The sequence below is a fragment of the Plectropomus leopardus genome, chromosome 14, assembly GCF_026936395.1.
Source record: "Plectropomus leopardus strain MGB_pleo_1.0 chromosome 14, ASM2693639v1, whole genome shotgun sequence".
Classification (NCBI taxonomy): domain Eukaryota; kingdom Metazoa; phylum Chordata; class Actinopteri; order Perciformes; family Serranidae; genus Plectropomus; species Plectropomus leopardus.
In genome coordinates, this window is record NC_142189.1 from 6,355,681 (window position 1) to 6,375,535 (window position 19,855).

General features: G+C 38.4%; 1 protein-coding gene across 2 annotated transcripts in view; it reads left to right on the plus strand.

The window, feature by feature from the left end:
* The first annotated feature begins 581 nt into the window (after positions 1-581).
* The window catches only part of paplna (papilin a, proteoglycan-like sulfated glycoprotein), a 39,095-nt gene continuing 19,821 nt past the window's right edge, over positions 582-19,855 (plus strand). For both annotated transcript variants that reach the window (XM_088087391.1, XM_088087392.1), the window contains exons 1-7: positions 582-844; positions 8,921-9,294; positions 13,261-13,323; positions 14,232-14,335; positions 17,601-17,661; positions 17,856-17,958; positions 18,115-18,245. In XM_088087391.1, the coding sequence (XP_087943517.1) occupies positions 13,267-13,323; positions 14,232-14,335; positions 17,601-17,661; positions 17,856-17,958; positions 18,115-18,245 (456 nt within the window). In that variant the 5' untranslated portion in view covers positions 582-844; positions 8,921-9,294; positions 13,261-13,266. The remainder of the gene's footprint in view (positions 845-8,920; positions 9,295-13,260; positions 13,324-14,231; positions 14,336-17,600; positions 17,662-17,855; positions 17,959-18,114; positions 18,246-19,855) is intronic.

Consider the following 19,855-nt stretch of genomic DNA (forward strand, 5'->3'; position numbering starts at 1 on the left):
AAGCAGGTCGGAAATGATCAAGTTCCCAGATGTATGTTATGCAGCATTAAAGGCAAACTTCTAAAAAGCAGGATGCATGTATAGATTGAAAGTTATGAGGACTTAACATGCTCAGAGGGCCTTTACCCTGTAGCAAATTGTTTTTAAAATATGACATAATTCTAACCATAATGTAAGCTACCGTTGTTCCAAACTACAGTAAAAAACTGTAAATGCTTATGCGTTTTGAGCCAAAAATTATTTAAAAAAAAAAAAAAACTTAGTAGGCTGCTGCATGATTAACCCTTTGAAACCTAAGGAAATTTGCTGGATTTCTTTTTTTAAAAAAATGGGAAGAAGGAAATGAGCGATTTAAGAAATGGCCTAGAAAGTAGAAAATAAGCACAAACAAAATACATAAATACATTTTTTTAAAAAAACATAGTCAAGCAAAAAGCAAAATGACCTTAATAAGGAGTTAACAAAAAATAATAATACTGGACAATATTCCCTTTGTGTAAATACATACAGGAGTATTTCCATCCAATGGTGCAGCCTGTAGGCCTTTGAAAGCTATAGGACTACAATTCCCACAATGCTCCAGCCAATTAACAGAGACAGGTGTGCGCAGTTGAAGCCGGAAGACACAAACGACAGTCCTCAAATGTCTAACATCTAGATAGTTTGAGTTTATTTATTGATTTATCCGAGTTGCTTCTTTTGATTTAATTTTGGTTTTGATTATGTTTGAGGCCGGTTTGTTTTTGTTGAACATGAGTTGGAGCAACATTGATTTATTTTGGATGAACAGCGCGAGCCTCTGGGCCTCAAACCGGCCTGAAGAGCCAAACAAGTCACCACAACTGTGAGTAAAGCAAGCCAAATAACCCGAAAGGTGTTGGAAATGTCTCTAAATGTAAAGCAGTTTAGTTTAGTGTTTTTAGAGAGCATGTTAGAGGGAAGCTGAGACAAACACCAGACTATACGAAAACTAAATGCAGTACTTCTGAGTTAGCATGGCGGTGCTGGCTGTCACAACCAAAACATCAGTAAGTGCATGCATGTCCATCCTGGCTTTTTTTGTCATGTAGTCAGTGCTAAAAGAAGATAATTTTCTTATGTACCAGACAACAGTGTAAAAGTACTCCATCGTGTGTGCAAGTTCTGCATTCAAAATCCCAGTAACGTAAATGTGCAGTAGCAGAAAAAGAGTAAAAGTACTCATTATTAGACAGAGTGGGGCTTTCTTCAGTTTTATCATTATGCGTGTTATGTGATTGGATTATTATCACTGATACTTGCAAACAGCACCAAAATGTTGCAGATAGAGCTAATTTTAATTTGTGAATATTTAATAATTGATAATATTGTAAACAGCCTGCTGAACCGTTTGGTAAAGCACATTTTGAGTCACTTCAAGAAACATATGTTATATGTATGTGAACTTAGCCTAACCTGATATCCATTATCAAATATATATGGTTAAATAATTTTATAAGTATGATTTTCTAACTGTCTGAAGCCAAATTAAAAAGAATTAATAAATAAATAAATAAGATTATTTAAAATAAATTGGAAAATGGCTAAAATGTAAATAACCATTTTTATATTCTGTCAGTTGTGTAACTGATTGATGGAGTAATTGTTTCATCTGTACTTGTATTGACTGCTGAATAGTTTGACTTACAACAAGACATAATATTTTATAAACTTTTCTTATGCTTTTGATGCAAAAATATGAATTTGAAAAGTAACTAGTTACTTAAGCTTTCAGATAAAGGTAGTAAAGTAAACTACAATATTTTTTCTCTGAAATGTAGTAGAGTAAAAGTATAAAGTGGAATGAAAAGAGCAGACTTAAGTGAAGTAAAACTGCCTCACATTTGTACTCAAGTGTAGTACTTGAGTAAATGTACGTAGTTACATTCCACTACTGCGGGCAGACCACATATAATGTATTTTGAAAGACAGACCACCATGACATACCTGGAGTAGGGCTATAAAGTAGCAAAAAATGTAAATGCTCAAGTGAAGTACAAGTACCTCAAAGTGTATATAAATGCAGTACTCAAGTAAATGCATTTATTTACATTTGCCACTGCACAGTTGTTATGCAACAAAAACCTGCATAAATGATGTGAGATTTTATTTCTGTAAAACTGCACTTTTAATTTGCTCCCTCCACTCAGAGGTCAAAGGTCAGGGGCGACACCTCTGTGTGCTGCTTTTTACTTCAACACATTTGACAAATTACTGTCATCTCTCCTGCATCATTCGCTGCTCCGTGTCAGCGGACACTCCGGTGAATTGACGCAAAGCATCTCTGCAGACGGTGGGAACATTGTGGAAATTCCTCGGCGTGCTGATGCGCTGGTATCCCGCGCTCGCCGTCCCTCGATGCCAACTGGCTGACGGGCGCTGTTGGCACGCCGCCCGGAGTGCTGGCTGGACGCATTAGCTGTCACCATGGGGACGGTTTGGCCTGCGGGCCGGGACAGTGGCACAGTATGGCAGTTCACCCAGAATGTTTAGCCTCATACTGTGACTTACCTAACAAGCCCTCAGCGAGGCCTCCTTCTGGCATGTGAGCGCTGCGGCCCGGCTGGCGAACGGCGACAGAGTTAATTCCATAAGACTTCTCCTGCATCGACTCCAGACACCTGTCCTGTTCAGATTAGGTTACGCCGTGAAGCCATTTGGGCGTCTTTCCCAGAAAAGATTAACCCTTCAAGACGTTCTCACCGATGAGGAATCCCCATTGAGAGAAATGTGGATCTTCTGTTTGTGATTGTTTGCAGACGTTAAATCGGACGTCACGTTCCTTTGAGAACCTTTAAGACTTTTTACTGACAAATGAGGAGACTTCACTCTGAGAAATAACGCTTCCAAAAGGGTTCATCCTGAACCTTTTGCTTCTGAAGAACCCTTTTTTCCAGAAAGGTTTTTTTTTTGTAAGCGTTCTCTTTAGACCTAAAACCACAAACAGTTGGAGAGAGGAATGAGATGAAGATATGTAGTCAATTTTTATTTTGAGTGCCCCTCTTGAAATATGAAAGGCTTCTCCATAGATCCCCCTGGATGGGTTCTAGATGAAACCCTTGAAATATTAATTGGTTCTCGAAAGAACCCCCTGGATTGGGGTATTGGGATATGAAAGATTCAAATCAAATTGTCATTTGAGTCCTAATCAACCTTGTCAATATGGACTTAATGCAAAATAACTGAAATGAAAATGTGATTAAAATACGATTAAAAGCGAAAAAAAATAATCATTTGACAGCCCTGTAGTCAGCACCTTTATTTTTAAGAGTGTACAGAGTGAAGTGAGGTAACCTGTCAATCACTGTCGTCCTCTGTGTGGAGTGGACTTAAGCAGGAGACGGTGTGACTGTGTGTCTCACCTGTGTGTGCGTTACAGGTTTCCCAGGATAGCTCTGCTAAGGGGATTACTGCACAGGGAGGGCCGCCTGCTCCATGTGAGCCATGTAAGGAATTGAGGATTAGACTTTAATAATCGCTGGCAACAAACACAGACGCTCAACAGCGAAGACGAGAGGAGCAGAAGCTTGCACACAAAGAAACAAAAAACCCTGTGAAAGGTGAATAAAAAACATCTGAGAGATGTCTAAGGACAAGCTGGAGAGCCTGGTGAAGCGCATGGAGGAGACGCTCTCGGAGATGGAGCAGCTGAAGGTGCACTGCGGGAAGCAGAGCGAGGAGCTGAGCCAGCTGGTGGTGGAGCTCCGCAGAGAGAACCAGGAGCTGGTGGAGAAGTACAACCAGCTCGCCGTGGAGATGAAGGAGGCCAAGGAGATTATAGACCAGCTACAGGACACAAAATATGCCTTCAACGCGAAGGAGAGGCAGGCGCAGAAGCTCAGCCGGCAGCTCTGAAGGCCCAGGAGGACGACGAAAACGTGAACGGTGCGTCTTCGGCGTACACTGGAGGAAAACAACACTGGACAAGGCAGATGGAAAGAACAGCTTGATGCAGAAGATTTCTAAATACTGGGTGGGCATGGAGGCTAAACTGGGCACAGCTGTTTTCTTTAACATACAGAAAGTCTTTTTTTTCTTCCTGTCTGCGTATGTGTACATTTTAGGTCCAGAGGGGATGGATTTTAAGCTTAGTAATTTGAATGTTAACTTAAATCCTGTGGCGTAGGCCTCCTTTTAAAGCTATGGCTAGACTTAATGACCAGGAATCAAAACTGGAGGTCTCTCTGACATGTGGATGTGGAAAATGTGGACTCTGGTTGAAACGGGGGGTTTTCTGCAGTGATTGTGCATAAGGCATTGTGCGCATTAGATTTCTAAAATTAAAACAACAGCATGCCTGGAGGTCAAGCTGCGCTGCCCCTGTAAAGATTTTATTTGATGATATTATTTTTAGTTGTCCAGCACCCGGGAGAAGTGGGTGGTCACCTATTTTTGGTGTTTGTACAGTCAAAGTGCTAAAAATACCTGATTATCCCTCTCAAACCTCAACCTTGTGAGACTTGAAGGTGCCTCCCTCCACTCTTGGTCACAGTACATAGTGTGTTATTCATGTACTCCAATAAAGTTAAGCCCTGCAAATCCTCCGCAGACTTCTGAGTCTGGCAGCCACTCGTGTCGGAGGCTTTTCGATTCATGTACATTTGTGATGATTATGACGACTACGGTTTGATGTTTATTGAAGCTGAACCCATCATTAAATGTGCTTTTTTGAATCTGAATCACCTCCAGTGCTGTTTCAAATATGTGTTGCTTTACCCTCCAAACAAACGTAACTATCTAAATATTTAAGAATTCAAATATTTTCAAGAAAAAGGGAAAAAAAGTACTTTAAAGTCTGTTTATTTGCTGCCCCGGGGCTTTTAATCTTTTTTATATATATATATACAGGGCATTTTAAGAGCTTTTCATCCATTTTGGCTCTAAAGATCATAGTCCAGTGTTTATTTTTGACCTTGGAAACAGCACAAAACAGTCTCACCTCAAGTTCAACTGTTTGTTGTCGATTCACCAACAGGAGTCAGAAAACAAAGTAAAGGTTAAGTTTGTTTTACCATCAAATACATGAATTAGCCTTATTTACTTCTAAATTTTACAACAATTAGGTCTTTTTTTTTAAGTCCAAGAGGCATTTAACCTCCTGCACGTTTCTGTAAGAAGTCTAATATTTACTGCATTATATACTGCGCACTGTACTTATGTACAAATCTGATATACTTGAACTTTACTTGAGTATTTACATTTAACACCTCTTTACCACAGGTCATATGTAAATTTTGTACTTTTTGCTCCACCACATTTCTCTACTTTAAAAGGTAAAAAACTGTTGGCTGATAAAATATGATGCATTGTTAGAGATTAAACTACTATACAGTATATAAAACACTAAAAAGTATCTCTGCTACAACCTACAACATTAAAATGCATCCACAAGTACTTTTACTTCTGATGATTAAAAGCCATTTTGCTAACAATACTTGTGTGATTTAACATGCAGGACTTGTAACAGTGTAGTATTACAGTGTGATATAACTGCTTGTACTTGAGTATAGAATTGCAGTACTTCTCTACTGCATCATACTAGTAATGAAACAACCCAAACTGAAGAATAAATGTTGGCAGTGTACATTTCTGCAAGCCACAGATATGTTACATTTATATGTTTTATATTAAGTGTATATGTTATACTGTGATATACTGCTGGTTAGCTTTAGGCCCAAAAACACTTGGTTAGTAGGGTTGTGGAATTAAAAAAAAAACATGTTGACAAACTGTCATAAAAAACACCAACTTTTGTTGCTACAGCTTTGGAAATGCCCCAAACTGCTGTTAAAAAAAACTGCTTTTGTCACTACAAACAGCACTGGAGATGTCCAAATCTGTCGATAAGAAAATACCTACTTTTTTGCTACAAACACTAAATTTTATCACTTCAAAAACAGCTGGAAATGTCTAAAACTTTGATTGAAAATTTACCCAATTTTGTCATTATAAACACAGCTCAAGATGTCCTGAACAGTAGTTAAAAAATACCAATTTTTTTGTTGCTACAAGCAGAACTGTACATGTCCTGAACTGTTTGATAAATGCACGCTTTTGTCACCACAAATACAGCTGAAAATGTCCCGATCTCTAGTCAAAAAACAAACAAACAAAAAAAAGCTTTTGTCACGATACAAAAGGCTGAAAATATCCCAAACTCTTGTTAAAAAGAGTCTGCTTTTGACACTAAGAACATGGCTGGAAAAACCCTGAACTCTGGTTTTAAAGATACCCACTTTCACTGCTTAAATTCGGCTGGAAGTATCCTGAATTCTAAAAAACACCCACGTTTGTTGGTCTCAAACCGTGGTTCGCTGTAGCCATCCAGTAGGTGTCACGCCATCGACTTCCTCGTCCTCCCGATGAGAATCTCAACTACATCATACATATGAAACATACAAATGTAACATCCGTGGTTTGCAGAAATGTAAAATCCTTTGTTTTATTGTGGTGACAGGGTTTGAATCAGAGTATGATTGTGCAGTACAGAAAGTACATGCGGTAAATATTGCACATGTGCTACAAACCACTTGGATTATGCTTCATAAGCTGTTAAGATAAACTGGATGGACACTGTGGGTTTTTGGGAGCTATAAATCGTGGAGTTTCTCTATGAGAAGGTTAAGATGAGACTTTCAAAGGTATCTCAATTTGTGTTTGATGGTCCATTGAATTTAAGTGGCGTTCTGACTCATAAAGGGCTGAGTAGATCCCCAGTTTACATTTTGGTTTGGACTTTCCGTCCCTGTACAAAGGTTATGGTTACCTGTGATTTTAAATATGTACTTAAACCTGTGAGTCATTGAGTCTGGCCTAAACACGGGGAACGATCCTGCAGTGTAACCAGATAAACAAACTTGTGGCTTGAGTGGGCTTTGGTGGCATATTTGGCGTTAAAACTGTTTTTCTTTGGTTTCTTCATGTGACGAAAAAAAAAAACCTCGGAGCCACCGTGACTCTCTAGCTGCTTCACACACCCTTTTCTGAATGAATGACTGAAACTCTAGAAAGCTGGCTCAAGACAAACGTAGATTACACCCAAGAGGTGTTTGCTTTTTTATATGATCCCACAATTACACAATGCTGCATAATTTCAGTAGTTTGGGGTGTTTTGTTTTTAGAATCTAGTTGGGTTGTTAAGAAAAACCTCACCCCCCAAAAGAGAAGAGAGGAGGGGTAAAACATATACTGGCAGATGTTTAAACACAGCTTTAGCAGTGGCAGTGGTGGTTTCCTCTCTAAAACTTGAAATATAATTAGTTTTCTATGTTGTTCTCACGCAGTTTTAACATGTTAAGGATTACATAGCAATTACATTGTCAGATTCTACAGAGTACATTTGTTCACTTGAGATTTTTTTGTGAAATATTGACAACGCAAAATTAAAGATCAATTTTATGTACTGATTTAAAGGAGTCGTGTATTCAGAGTTTATCTATGATTTAGAGTCAAAACAAACAAGAATCAAAACCAGAAACATTTTATTGATCCCTGAGGGGGAAACTGTGGTTCGTTACAGTCCCTTTGATTCCAGGACAGAGGATTATTGCAAGTAGAAATAAGTACCAGCACAAGTATATAAAATACAAAATAGAAATACAATTAGAGTAAGCAATTATCACTGTATGTAAGTATTCAAATATTTAAAATAAAGTATGTTAATATACTGAGTATGTAAATGTAAAAATATAAATGTAAGAAACACACTAAAAGACAATAAGCTCTAACCTGTGAATATTTAAATTATAATATGGATAACGTGCTGAGAGTGTAAAGTGTGTAAAATATAAAACTGCCTCATGCTGCTATGCAATATATAAAACTAGTATGTCAGTTAAAAAATATAAAAATATAAATATGTGTGTGCAAAGCTACAACAGTGAACAAGATATACATAAGCAAGAATAGCAATAAGAATATATAGAGTGTGTTAACAACATGTTAACCCTTCAACAGCTGGATTGTCCTCAGTTTTCTTGTGCTACATTCAGAGACCTTTCACTTACATTCCCCTCTGAAACATTAAAAAATGTATTTAATTTCTCTCAAAAACCCCATAAAAAGCAACTTTGCAAAAAAAAAAAGTCCCGCAAACTGCAAAAAAAAAAAAAAGGTTGCAAGGAAATTAACTTAAAATGAGCTGGGGAAGTAATGAATTAAATAATTATATTTCATTCATTTAAATATATATATATATATATATATATGTATATATATATGTATGTGTGTGTGTGTGTGTGTGTGTGTGTGTGTGTGTGTGTGTGTGTGTGTTTTATCACTTTCGTGAGGTCATTTTTCTTGTTTTTTTTTTCTTACTATTTTTTGGCTGCTTCCTGTGGAGTTGCTCATCACCCTCTTGCCATGTTTTTGAAAAAAATCAAGCCAATTTTCTCAGGTATCAAAGTGTTAAATATAGCCTACATTCAAGAATTGAAAGAATATTGCACATTTGAGTAACTGCACAGAGGATTGCTGTAGAAGAAATAGAAAAATTACACCAATTTTTTTTTCTTGGTTGATTTATGACCAAAAACCTGCAAAACAAAACAAAAAAACTTCTCCACCAGGCTCAGAGCCTGAACAACGAGGAAGTAATATGTCAACAAAACACAGGGTTAAATCTTCATATTGGGTCCTACCAAACATACAATCCAGTGAGCTCCTCTGTTTTAAAAAAGGTAACATTTGGGGGCCATTTTTGGCTAAAAAATTATAACCCTGAGTTTTGCATTAAAGCCAAAACTCAAACGGGAGATGAGTCTGGGTGAGTACCCTGGTATTACATGTACAGTATAGAGCATGGTAATGACATATAGCAAAGAGGGAATAAACCCCACGGTGGATATAGCTATGCTCATGGGGACCCTATACAACAAACGCTGATTAACTCTTATTTTTACAGGCTGAAATTACAGGCTGCGCGCAGAGGGTCCTCATCAGGAGGTGGAGGAGCTGCGGGCTGAGAAGCGCGCTGATGACGCCGCGGAGGAGGTTCAGCAGACAGGACTTTCTCTTCTTCTTCTCCTGGTCGGTTCCCTGTTGGGCGCAAGACAGATAGAGAGAGAGAGAGACAGGAGGGAGAGAGACACAAAGGGCCGCAGCCAGATAACCCTCCTCATATATCCAGGACGCTGCGGCTCGTTACAGAAGAAACTTCAAGTCAAAGCTCCCGGAGAGAAACCAGCTGTCAGTCCTGCTGCGCCCTGCACGGTCCTCCGAGAGGATCCACCGGCGGTTTTGGACTCCAAGAAACCGCGTTTAAGGCCACCAAACAGGGTGAGTAGCCACATTATTTCGCGGAGCTTTCTCCATGTGCGGTTACTTTTTAATTGACACTTTTTAAAAAGGAAAACTCCTCTTTTTCATGTCTTTGGTGAAAGGAAACATTCATTAGATGGGATGAAAAATAACTTTAAATCTGGGAGAAAGCCTGTTTTACAGATTTACTTCATTATAGTTCACATAGAGAAATACTTAATAATGTTAAGAAATGGATATCACGCAAAACAGAGATGCCACAGAGGGTAAAATATGCCTTAATGTTTAATAAAAGAACAATAAACCAAAATGTGGAACCATAAGGGGTCACACAATACTTTCACTTTCATGGTGAATTTCTTTTCAGAAATATGATAATTTCTCAGTGACGATTCTCTAAACTGACCAGGTGCCAGTCTGCAGAACACAAGACACTGCTTGCCCTCATTGACAGCCCAGTAATAATTGTTAATTTGGTTGGATAAAAGCTCATACTGCCTAAAGCTTAAAGGCTTTATGAGTTGGTACAATAAGAAATGAGTGATTCAGGAGTGTTTTAAGGGTTGGTTGTACTTGTGCTCTGAGAGGATAGAAACATTTTTATGGGTGATTAATCATCTTTTATTTGGCAAAAAAGCCAAACATTTGCTGTTTTCAGCCTCTTAAATGTGATTAGCTGGTGTCTTTGATTGGGTTTTGTTGCTTAGCACGACTGTCTTTAATGTTTACTTTATGTATTCAAAGTATGTGCTGATTTTAACATGTTTGCAGTATAAGTTCAGTAGGTTTGTAGTGTCTTTTAATGGCACTTGAGTTGAAGAGTTTCACTGCAAAGCACTGATTTGTATCTTAACTAAAGTATGGGCCCCTCATTTTTTATCACTCCTTACAGTTTAAGCTCCAGTGTGTAGGATTTCAAAGGGATGTAGTGGCAGAAATGTAATATAATACACATGTTTTATTTTGTGTATAATCACCTTAAAATAAGAATCGTTGTGTTTTTGTTTACATCTACATCAGAAGCGGGTCCTTTTCTGTGGAGACCACCATGTTTCGACAGTAGCCCAGAATGGACAAACCAAACACTGACTCCAGATAGAGCCAATAGCTTTTACAGTGGTCGCTGTTAACAGCTCTCTGGTGAGAGCCGAAAAAAAACCCCACAGATTTTTTAATGTGAAACTGTTTTATTCAGTGTTTTCTTCTGTTTAAACTGACCGTAGACCTTTGCCCATAATTTGGATTCTGGTTAAAATCTCCTGAACGTCTGCTAAAAAGCGCTGAAAAAGACTAATTTGTAACGTGAAACTGCAGCTCCCAGTAAAAACCTCCTGAGCACTGAAGGAATTATAATTGGGAGAAGTTTCAGCTGGTTGCAATCTGCAGTCCTCACAGCTGCATTGCCACTAAATCCCCTTAAATCTTACAAATTGGACTTTAAAGGTCTGTTATTGAATTAGGCTACAGTATTTTACAGAAATCTTTGCATTCAGTTTTCATTTGACATAATTATCAAGCAAAAATGTTTCCAAAAATGATTCTCAAAAGTTTCTCAAATTAAGAGATTTGCTGCTTTTCTTTGTTTTATACTCTTGTTTATTGAATTTCCTTTGGTTTTGGTCAGCCAAAACAAACAATATAAAGACGTTACCCCGGCTCCTGTAACCTGTAATGGCATGTATCCCAATCTAATACTATACATCTATATGGAGTCATCAGTTTGGGGGGACTACTTTTTTAGTGTACAGAGTTATTGAGATGTGAATGAATGCTGTTGCTCCAGAAAGATGATTACCACCACCACTCAGGGACGATTACACCTTTAAGTTACTCATCTCCGGGCGTTAGTTACAGTCAGTGTTTGATCAGTCATGCTGGCTGCCTGTCTCCTCTCTGACATGAACCATCCCTCTGACTTGTTGCCTGTGAGGCGTTCACGGCTGCAGCATGTAACTGTCCTCACTGCCGGGGCATTTCATTGTCCTGGCAGACAGGGTCAGAGGTGGTTTGGCAGCTCCAGGCGACCCCCCTCCCCTCTCTCTCTCTCTCCCTCTCTCTCTCCCTCTCTGGGGGGCAAGAAACCCTCCGTTTGCCCTGGAAAAAACAAACAAACAGCCTCTCCACATGCAACAAAGGAGACATTTTTAGCCCAGTTAAGTAATTAAGTGATGAGACAGCAGAGAGGAATGATAAGGCTGCTGTTTAAAGTGCTGGAGGTCTCACAAAAAGCAGGGGGCGGAGCCAGATGTTGTAAACTTTTGGGGCTCAGCCTAAGTATAGGGGGGTCTGGGGGCATACCTCTGGTGAGGAGATTTCTTTCCAGCCCTTTATCTCTCCCATCTCGCCAAATACAGCTGTTTTGTCAGTGAGCTGGAGAGGGAAAGTCCATGTAGGGCGGACAGGAGTGGAGGTGGATGAGTCAAACAAACGGTGGACTTTCACCTGGGACACAAGCTGTATGTTTCCTGTATGAAACCAAAGTCAGTGCTTATGGTTTATTATTTTCATAACAATGTAGTGTGCTAGTATGTGTAGCACGTTACGGCGGAGACGTTTGTCACATGATGTACGTCGATGAAGTGACATTGTGTCAGTAACAATCAGGTTACGGGTTGACCGATATTGGTTTTTCATTACCGATTATTTGTACTTAATGGGATAATAACCGACATTTGGAACCGATATGCATTTACAATGAAAATAAAAATATTTCTCTCAATTTTTAGAATTTGGAATTTAACAAACTCCAACACAAAACTTTGTTTAAATGTCTTTAGCAAATGTTTAATCAAAACTGAAACTTTCAATGTCATATACAGCAAGTTCCAAGCAACTTTTATTTAGAAATTCAGTGACAAAATTAAATAATAAAGGAATACATAAAAAACTTAAATAAGTACTTTTGTTGGTGTGTCAGCGGGTGTCCCGTAACATTGACAGCAGAGGCAGGAGGATACCTAGTGCATAATATATGAGAAAGTCAAATGACAAATTGGTGATATGTGACAAGCGATGAGAGAGTGTTGATCTATGTTTACTTTGAAAAAGACTGCATGCAAGTAATGAGCCGAAACTGTGTATTTTGAAAAGACACAGTGAATGTAATGGGCGTAAACTGATACACCGTCCCTGAACGTCCCGAACTGAGGCAGAAGGATACCGTTCGCCATGTAGGATATGTAGATAAACTGACAAAACAGCAGTATTTGAAGAGTTGGGATAATAACGTGTTTTTTCTCATTTACAGCAACTGTACAATTTTTTTTAACAATTTGAGGAAATAAAGTGCCTAAAAATCTGTACATAATTGTGTAAAAACATGATAAATAATGAATAAATGATCGAAATTGCTGCTCATTGTTTTCCATAGATCATCTGATTAATTGATCATTTCAGCTCTAGATTACAAAAACAGATTATAAAAACAAAAAACTCATATTTCACACTCTAAAACCTCTACATGAACTCAAACTAACCAAACTAACCAAAGCTTAAATTTACATCTACAACAACGTTTTTGTTTTTTTTAGATCTAAACATCACTAACAAGACCCACAGATGCAGCTGTTGATTATCTGTTGAGGTCGGTGGCTGCAAACCAAACCACACAACACGCTGCTCAATCATTCACCACCGTTTACATTCATGATCTGCTTAAATAAAATCATTACTACCTGCACTGATTCATAACTGATTTATATACCTGGCTATATTTCAGGAGACGCTGCAGGGCAACAGAGCCGATGTGTGCAGACTGTCGTCTTTTTTTAGTTTTTTTATTCTTTTGTTGGATCAGATAAGAAGAAGTCTCCCTCTGCCCTCATAAATCCTCTTGTGTGCGTGTTGGCCTGTGTCTCACATCGTTTACAGCCTCTTCTCTTGTTGCCCTGGCTTGTTTCCGAAAAAAGTTGCTCAATGTGTAATGATCTCCATTAGTCACAGTGACTAACTCTGGGTGTCTCCTCTCTTTTTTCTCTCTTCCAGGGAACAATGAAGATGCTCCTGCCTCTCGTAATCCTTCAGCTGCTCCTGGCTCCAGCGCTCATGGTAAACTCCCAGTGGATAAAACTGAAAACTAATACACATTAATAACAAATAATGGAAGCTAAAACCTGAGACACCCATCTGTTGTTTTGTTTTTTGTTGGTTTCTTTTTGGAAATTTGAATCTGTGCAGTTTATACACAGTTTGAGGTTTAGGCCTAATGTAGTTCTGCAGCCAGAAAAGACAAGACGAGATAAAAACACAAGATCATTGATTGATTATTTAACCCTCGGAAACGTCGAGCAACATCACCTTCCTTGTGCTGTATTTAGTCGCCTTTCACAACCTTAAAATCTGGAGCAAATTGGTAAATAAATATGTGAAAAAAAGGCAATGAGCAGCTTGGCAAGAAATGTTCCACAAATTGCAAGAAATTAGTATATTTCAAGAGTTATTTTTTAAAATTTAGGGAAAATGTGTGGCTAAAAAAGAAAAAAGCAAGGGAAAATTTATAATAATCATAATTCCACCTTCCATCTAATCTTATCTCACAGAATTATTATGATTTTTAAGCACTTTTCCATGCCACTTTTTATTTGTTTTTTTCTCTAGATTTTCCTTTAGATTTTTATGTTTTGAATTGTTATTTGGTGTTATTTTTCCTTTGCTTTAAAAGAAACATTTCCACCATTAATTAGTGCATAAAATAGAGGAAATTATGTGTTTTGATGCTAAAAATTTCCTGGCTTTTACCCCCAGGCTTCATCAAACATATGGAGTTTGCCCAATAGATGTTCAGATTTTAATTTTTCTGATCTCTCTTGAATGATTTTTCATCCATGTCGGCTCAAAAATTGGGTTTCAGAGTTCATTGTTGACCTCGAAAACAAGCACTGTTTCTGAGTCTAACAACTAACTTAATGAGATTATTGACTTTGTGTTGGGTGCCTAAACTGGTGTGTTGTGTCCAGGTGCCCAGTGTGGATCACTGGGACACGTGGGGTCCTTATGGAGAATGCAGCCGGAGCTGTGGCGGCGGTGTGACGATGAGAACCAGACGCTGTATCACCCACAGGTACGTCTCCTGTCTGTTTATCTATCCATCTTTAATGCTCCTACACATATATAAACATGCCTGTATAAACACACGGACTCACAGTCAGCCTCTCTTTGTCAGACTCAGCTCATTGTGAGGCCCTGAATACACACACGGGTTTTTTTCCGCTCCTGTGTGAATAAAGCTAATTGTGAGGTTCGTGGGCTCAGACTGTATCTTGATTTTTAAAGAATGCCTTGAAGTCACGAGGACGGGAGCTTGTCTTACATCCAAAACAGACTGCAGGGAGGGGCGCATTGACATTAAAAGGTCTTCTCTTTCCTGGGTGTTGGCTGCTGAAGAGGATCGGATGGAATGAGGGAAAAAATGTCTCTCTGCCCTTTTTGGCTGAAAAGATTTCAGAGGTGTTTTTTTTAAAAAAAAAAAAAAAACACATCAGTTAACTTTGCTGCATGTTGTCTTTTGGAAGTATCATTGTTTTTTCTAAAACAGCTGTAGATATAAATACACAGGACAGAGTTAGGAGCGTTACTGCCAGCATACATTGTAAATTTTCTGTTCATATTGCTGGAATCCAGCCGGCATGTTGCCTCATGTAACCCACAATGTGAACTCCATTCATGAGGTGAAAGGTGGAGTCATTCAAAACCCTGCTTAAGTAAAAAAAAATATCAGACTGGTAGAAGCAAAATCTACTTAAATTATCAAAAGTAAAAGTTCTTATTCTGCAGAAAAATGTACAAGGTGAGTGATATATTATTATATATGACATTATTAGATTGTTACGACTGATGCATCAATGTTTAAGCAGCATTTTAGTGTTGTAGCTGCTCCAGGTGGAGCTAGTTTTAACTGCTTAATAATGATAATAATAATCTTTTGTGAAGCTGATAACGATGCATAAATCTCTGAATTGTCACTGAGGCTCCAGCGAAACATTCATCATCAGTTAGGGATCACAAGTCAAAAAGCTCCACAGCCACAGTTTTAATCTTCAAAAATGAGTTGTTTTCATATGGAGAATCTGAGTCAGGAAAGTAAGCAGTAAATGCAAATATTAGATGAATATAATGTGGAAATACTACAAATACCTAAATACTACTACTACTAATACTAATAATAATTATAATTATTAATATTATTGTTATTGTTATGAAATGTGGCATTGTGCATACTGAGTACTTTTACTTTTGAAGCTTTAAATATATTTTGACACATTTTTTTTTACTTTTATTTGAGTACGATTTTGAATGCAGGACTTGTAACAGAGTATTTCTTAAATAATCTGCGTACCTCTTCCGCCTCTCACAATGAATAATTTGACTTTTGGTACATTTTGCTGATAATATTTATGTACTTTTTCTTGAGTAACATTATGAATCAAGGACTTTCACTTGTAATGGAGCATTTTTAGACCATAGCATTTTTACTTTCACCATTGAGGACGAGTACAAGTACTTAACCTCCCATCAATGTCCGCTGCTTCAGTGCTTCTCCTAAAACTTCAGTCTAACTTGCAGTTCTGCTGCATGAGATCTCCAAGTCACAAGAAGTCCATTAGCTGTTTACTGTGTTTACAGTTTCTGCAGAATGAAGGTGTGTCTCACTTATTGAGCAATCAAAACGAGGTTGATTTTTGATGCCCACGAGGCAGAACATGTCAGTAATGAGTTTTTACTTTAGCGTGTCCAAACAGTTTTCTGACTCACCTTGTTGGACATTTTGTTGCATTCAGGGGAAGACAAACCATTGGAAAAAGTATTTTTTTTCGAATAGATTTGGCGTTTTCCCATTAACCTGTCTCAGAGGCTTGTTCCCGACATGTCCCTGCAGTCACTCATTGAGTCAAATTTACCGTCAGTGACTCTGTTTCTTCTCTGCTGAACGGTGAATAACAGGGAAGGCGTCCTGCCCGCTGCTGCCTCGTTGGATGAACTCTGTCATATCTTGTCTGCCAGAATCACACCTTTAAATACTATGATTAGTCTGCTGTTGACTCATTGGGTGCTTTACAGGAACTCCCCTTTTGCCCAACATTCATTTTAGTGTGAAATTACCTCATGGGCTATAATCTATTTTAATTCTCTCTGATCGATAACTTTCTGTTGCGTATAAATTAAAAGTTTAATGCCTTCAAACATTCATTTTCCACTCCCAGGTGAAAAGTTGAAGTGGTTGTTGTGATGGTGTGTTTGGGCATGTTTTAGTTTCAGTTTTGGCATGCTGACAGGAGCGTGTCTTGTTTTTGAAGCTTAAGGGCAGGTACTTTTGGAAGTGACTTAATCATGAGTTATCAGCATGGCTGGAAGGGAGGGAGGGTGGCAAATCTATGTGCTGTCTCATGGTTCACCGACGGATGTTTTTGGTCTCAACAGCGACGATGTCGAGGGCTCATCTGCTGCTGAGAGCTCGTTTTTTTTTATTTTTTATTATAGGCGCAGATTAAAGAGGAATGCCACTTAATTTCAGAGATGAAACTTGTTATTTAGGCAGTCTGAGCCGTATCTGCACACGTGCGCTGCAGCCTCACCTATCATTAACTGTTTCTGTGTCACAATGATGACCCATAAAGTTTTAATGGAACTTCAGGCAGAAAATATGCAAAAGGGGGCTTTTTGCAGCACAGATAAATCTACTGAAAACACATACTTTTTGGCATAAAGTGGCGCTCCTCAAATTTTGCATGTAAAGTTCTGTGTACTCATCATATAACTCAGCACGAGAAAACAGTTACATAATGCCTTCTGTGGCTCAATGTTTGAAAAACTAACCGTGCTAATGTCATCACTTGTGTCTCAGTTTGGACTCAAAATTCAAAAACTGTAAAGCATAAAGAGGACAGTTGTGTTCAGGTTTGACTCATATGTCAATCAAACACTCACATGAAGCAGGAAAATCTCCATAAAACAATAAAATTAAACATGTCCAAAACTTATTTTGATCCACACCTATGCAGATTTCTCTTTTGTCTTCTAGCACGACATTGTCCTATCCTCATTTGTCATGCAAATGTATTTTTTTGGGCACTTTGAGCTCCACAAGTCAAGTGCCATCTAGTTTCATTATATTGGAGAGAAGGCAGAAATCTCATTGGCAGATATCTCCAACACTGCGACTCACTCCAAAACAATCTAGACTGATTAACAAAGAGGAAAAATGTATATTTTTGATTTTTTGATGAACTGTCCCTTTAAGACGATCACGTCCATATCAGGTCACAACGTTATCTATTAAAACGTCGTTCCGTAGCTTCTCATACTGATGCATTATTTTCTACTTGCAGGACTGATGGAGGACACAACTGTGTTGGACCAGAGAAGTCTTACCGCACCTGCAACATCCAGGTGAGCAAACAAACCGGAAACAACTTTAGTTTCCATGTCTCATCTGTTAATGTTTTGTTTCTTTCTTAATTAAATCATATATAAACGTTTTTGACTGTCTCTACTTAAAGGAGGTTTCACTTTGTTTTAAACCTGCACTTTTTTCTGCGTAATTGTCCTTTGACGTCTCTGCTGCCTCCTGTTGTTCCACTCAGGACTGTCCCGAGGGATCCAGGGATTTCCGTGAGGAGCAGTGCTCCGAGTTTGACGGGACCGAATTCCTGGGGAGACTCTACAAATGGCTCCCATATTATGGAGGTTAGAAGCACTGAAAAAGTAGTATTTTTGTATGTGCAAGAGCATATAAGTGGCATTAAATCTGCTAAAATACAAACAAAGGTCTACATATGATAATGTTTCCTGACTGTGCAACAGAAACTAGTTGTATTTATTCTAAAATTTGTTCTCTGCCAGCTGAGAACCCCTGTGAGCTGAAATGCATACCAAGAGGAGAAAACTTCTTCTATCGTCACCGCAGCTCTGTGGTTGATGGTACGCCCTGTCACCCTGGAAGGAGGGACATTTGCGTAGAGGGAGTCTGCAAGGTAGGCTGCACCCACAGTGAACACACACAAGTTTAGATTAAATAAGACCGAGATAAAAGTGAGGGAAGCAGAGAGGACGTTTTTGTATTTGTGCTTTCCAGAGTCACATCTACTCATTAAATCAGATGATGGTTTGGTTGTTAACATACATCCCACAGCCGCTGGGCACCAAAGTGTTTAATCTCAACTTTTTCTTCAAAAGACTGACTTTCAAAAGCGTGCAGCACAGCAGTGGTTCCCAACTGCTCCAGCTGCGACTTACAGATTTTGCTTTAGTCATTATTGCGAGGTCCAAAAATTACATAAATTACCACATATTCAATTTTATTTCACAAAATGAAGATGCCACATTGGCTTAGAACAAAAAGAAATAAAACATTGCAGATATAAACAGAAACGGCACTTCAAAATAAAATCTCTGTGCTGGAAATTCGCTGTTTTTTGCTGTTTTGTATAATCTCGACATGTCTTGAGTCACGTGCGGCCCATTCTGAACAGACGCACGACCCACTTTTGAACCGACCCTCCAGTTTATTAAATCAGGAGGCTATGCAATGCTGTCAAAATATGAGCAATATGTTGCTGTGAGCTTTGATTGAGGAAAAACTTACTTCGTATTGTTTGAAAGTTATTATGCTTTTTTTCAAATAACCATAAATCGACTAATTGATCATTAATTTGACCAATCATCAATTAAGGGAAGTGCTTATGATTTGCAAACCAAGTGCAAATGTTAAAAATATCATGCCAAAATCATGTTAACAACATCTCACCCAGCATGCATTGCCATTAGGGGTTGTTTCCTGTGCTCCTTCATGATCACTGATTTAATTATGAAATTTGCAAGATTTTCTTTTTTGTTCCCCCATATAAAATTATTATTGATTTTTAGGCCTTTAACAGAGCTTTACTTGACCTATGTTCTGTGTCTGCATGTTAAATAAATGATCACATGATGTTTGTTTAAAATATAACCATTCAGTTTCATGTTTTATTAAATCAAACACAAAACAAACACCTCAGAGGTTCAGATGTTTCACAGCCTCACCTCATTAATGAGTGTGGACACAGTGAGCAGCAGGAGGAGAGATTAGTTTCACTTTGCGGTAATATCAAACACTTGTTCTGCTCTCATTCTGTAATTATTGCAGCAACCTTTTCCTCATGAAACACCTCCTCTGTTTAACCCCTGACATCATGTCTTTATCACGTCCTCTGTGGGGAGCTGCTGTCCAAACCAACGTTGTTTTCAGCTCTTATTTTGAACCTTATTGTCCCTAAAATTCGAAACCGTCACTAATTTAACCTCCGTCTCCGGTACATTGGTTTTAAGATTTCCACTTTCACAGAATCATTGTGTTCCCACAGATCTTCCCTCTCTCACACCTTCTTAAATCAGCTCTCATGCTGGTTTGGTTTGGCTCCTGAACCAGCAATTCTGCCTTTTTCAGGGTTTATGCAGAGAAATTGACACAGCATATTTTTTTATATGCAAGTTTTATTTTTGTCTTGATATTGCCTGCTCGGCCATCTCTCTCTTAACCCTCTCAAACCTGGAACAGCATCGCTTTTCTTGTGCTGCATTTTTTTCACATGCATTTAAATCTTCG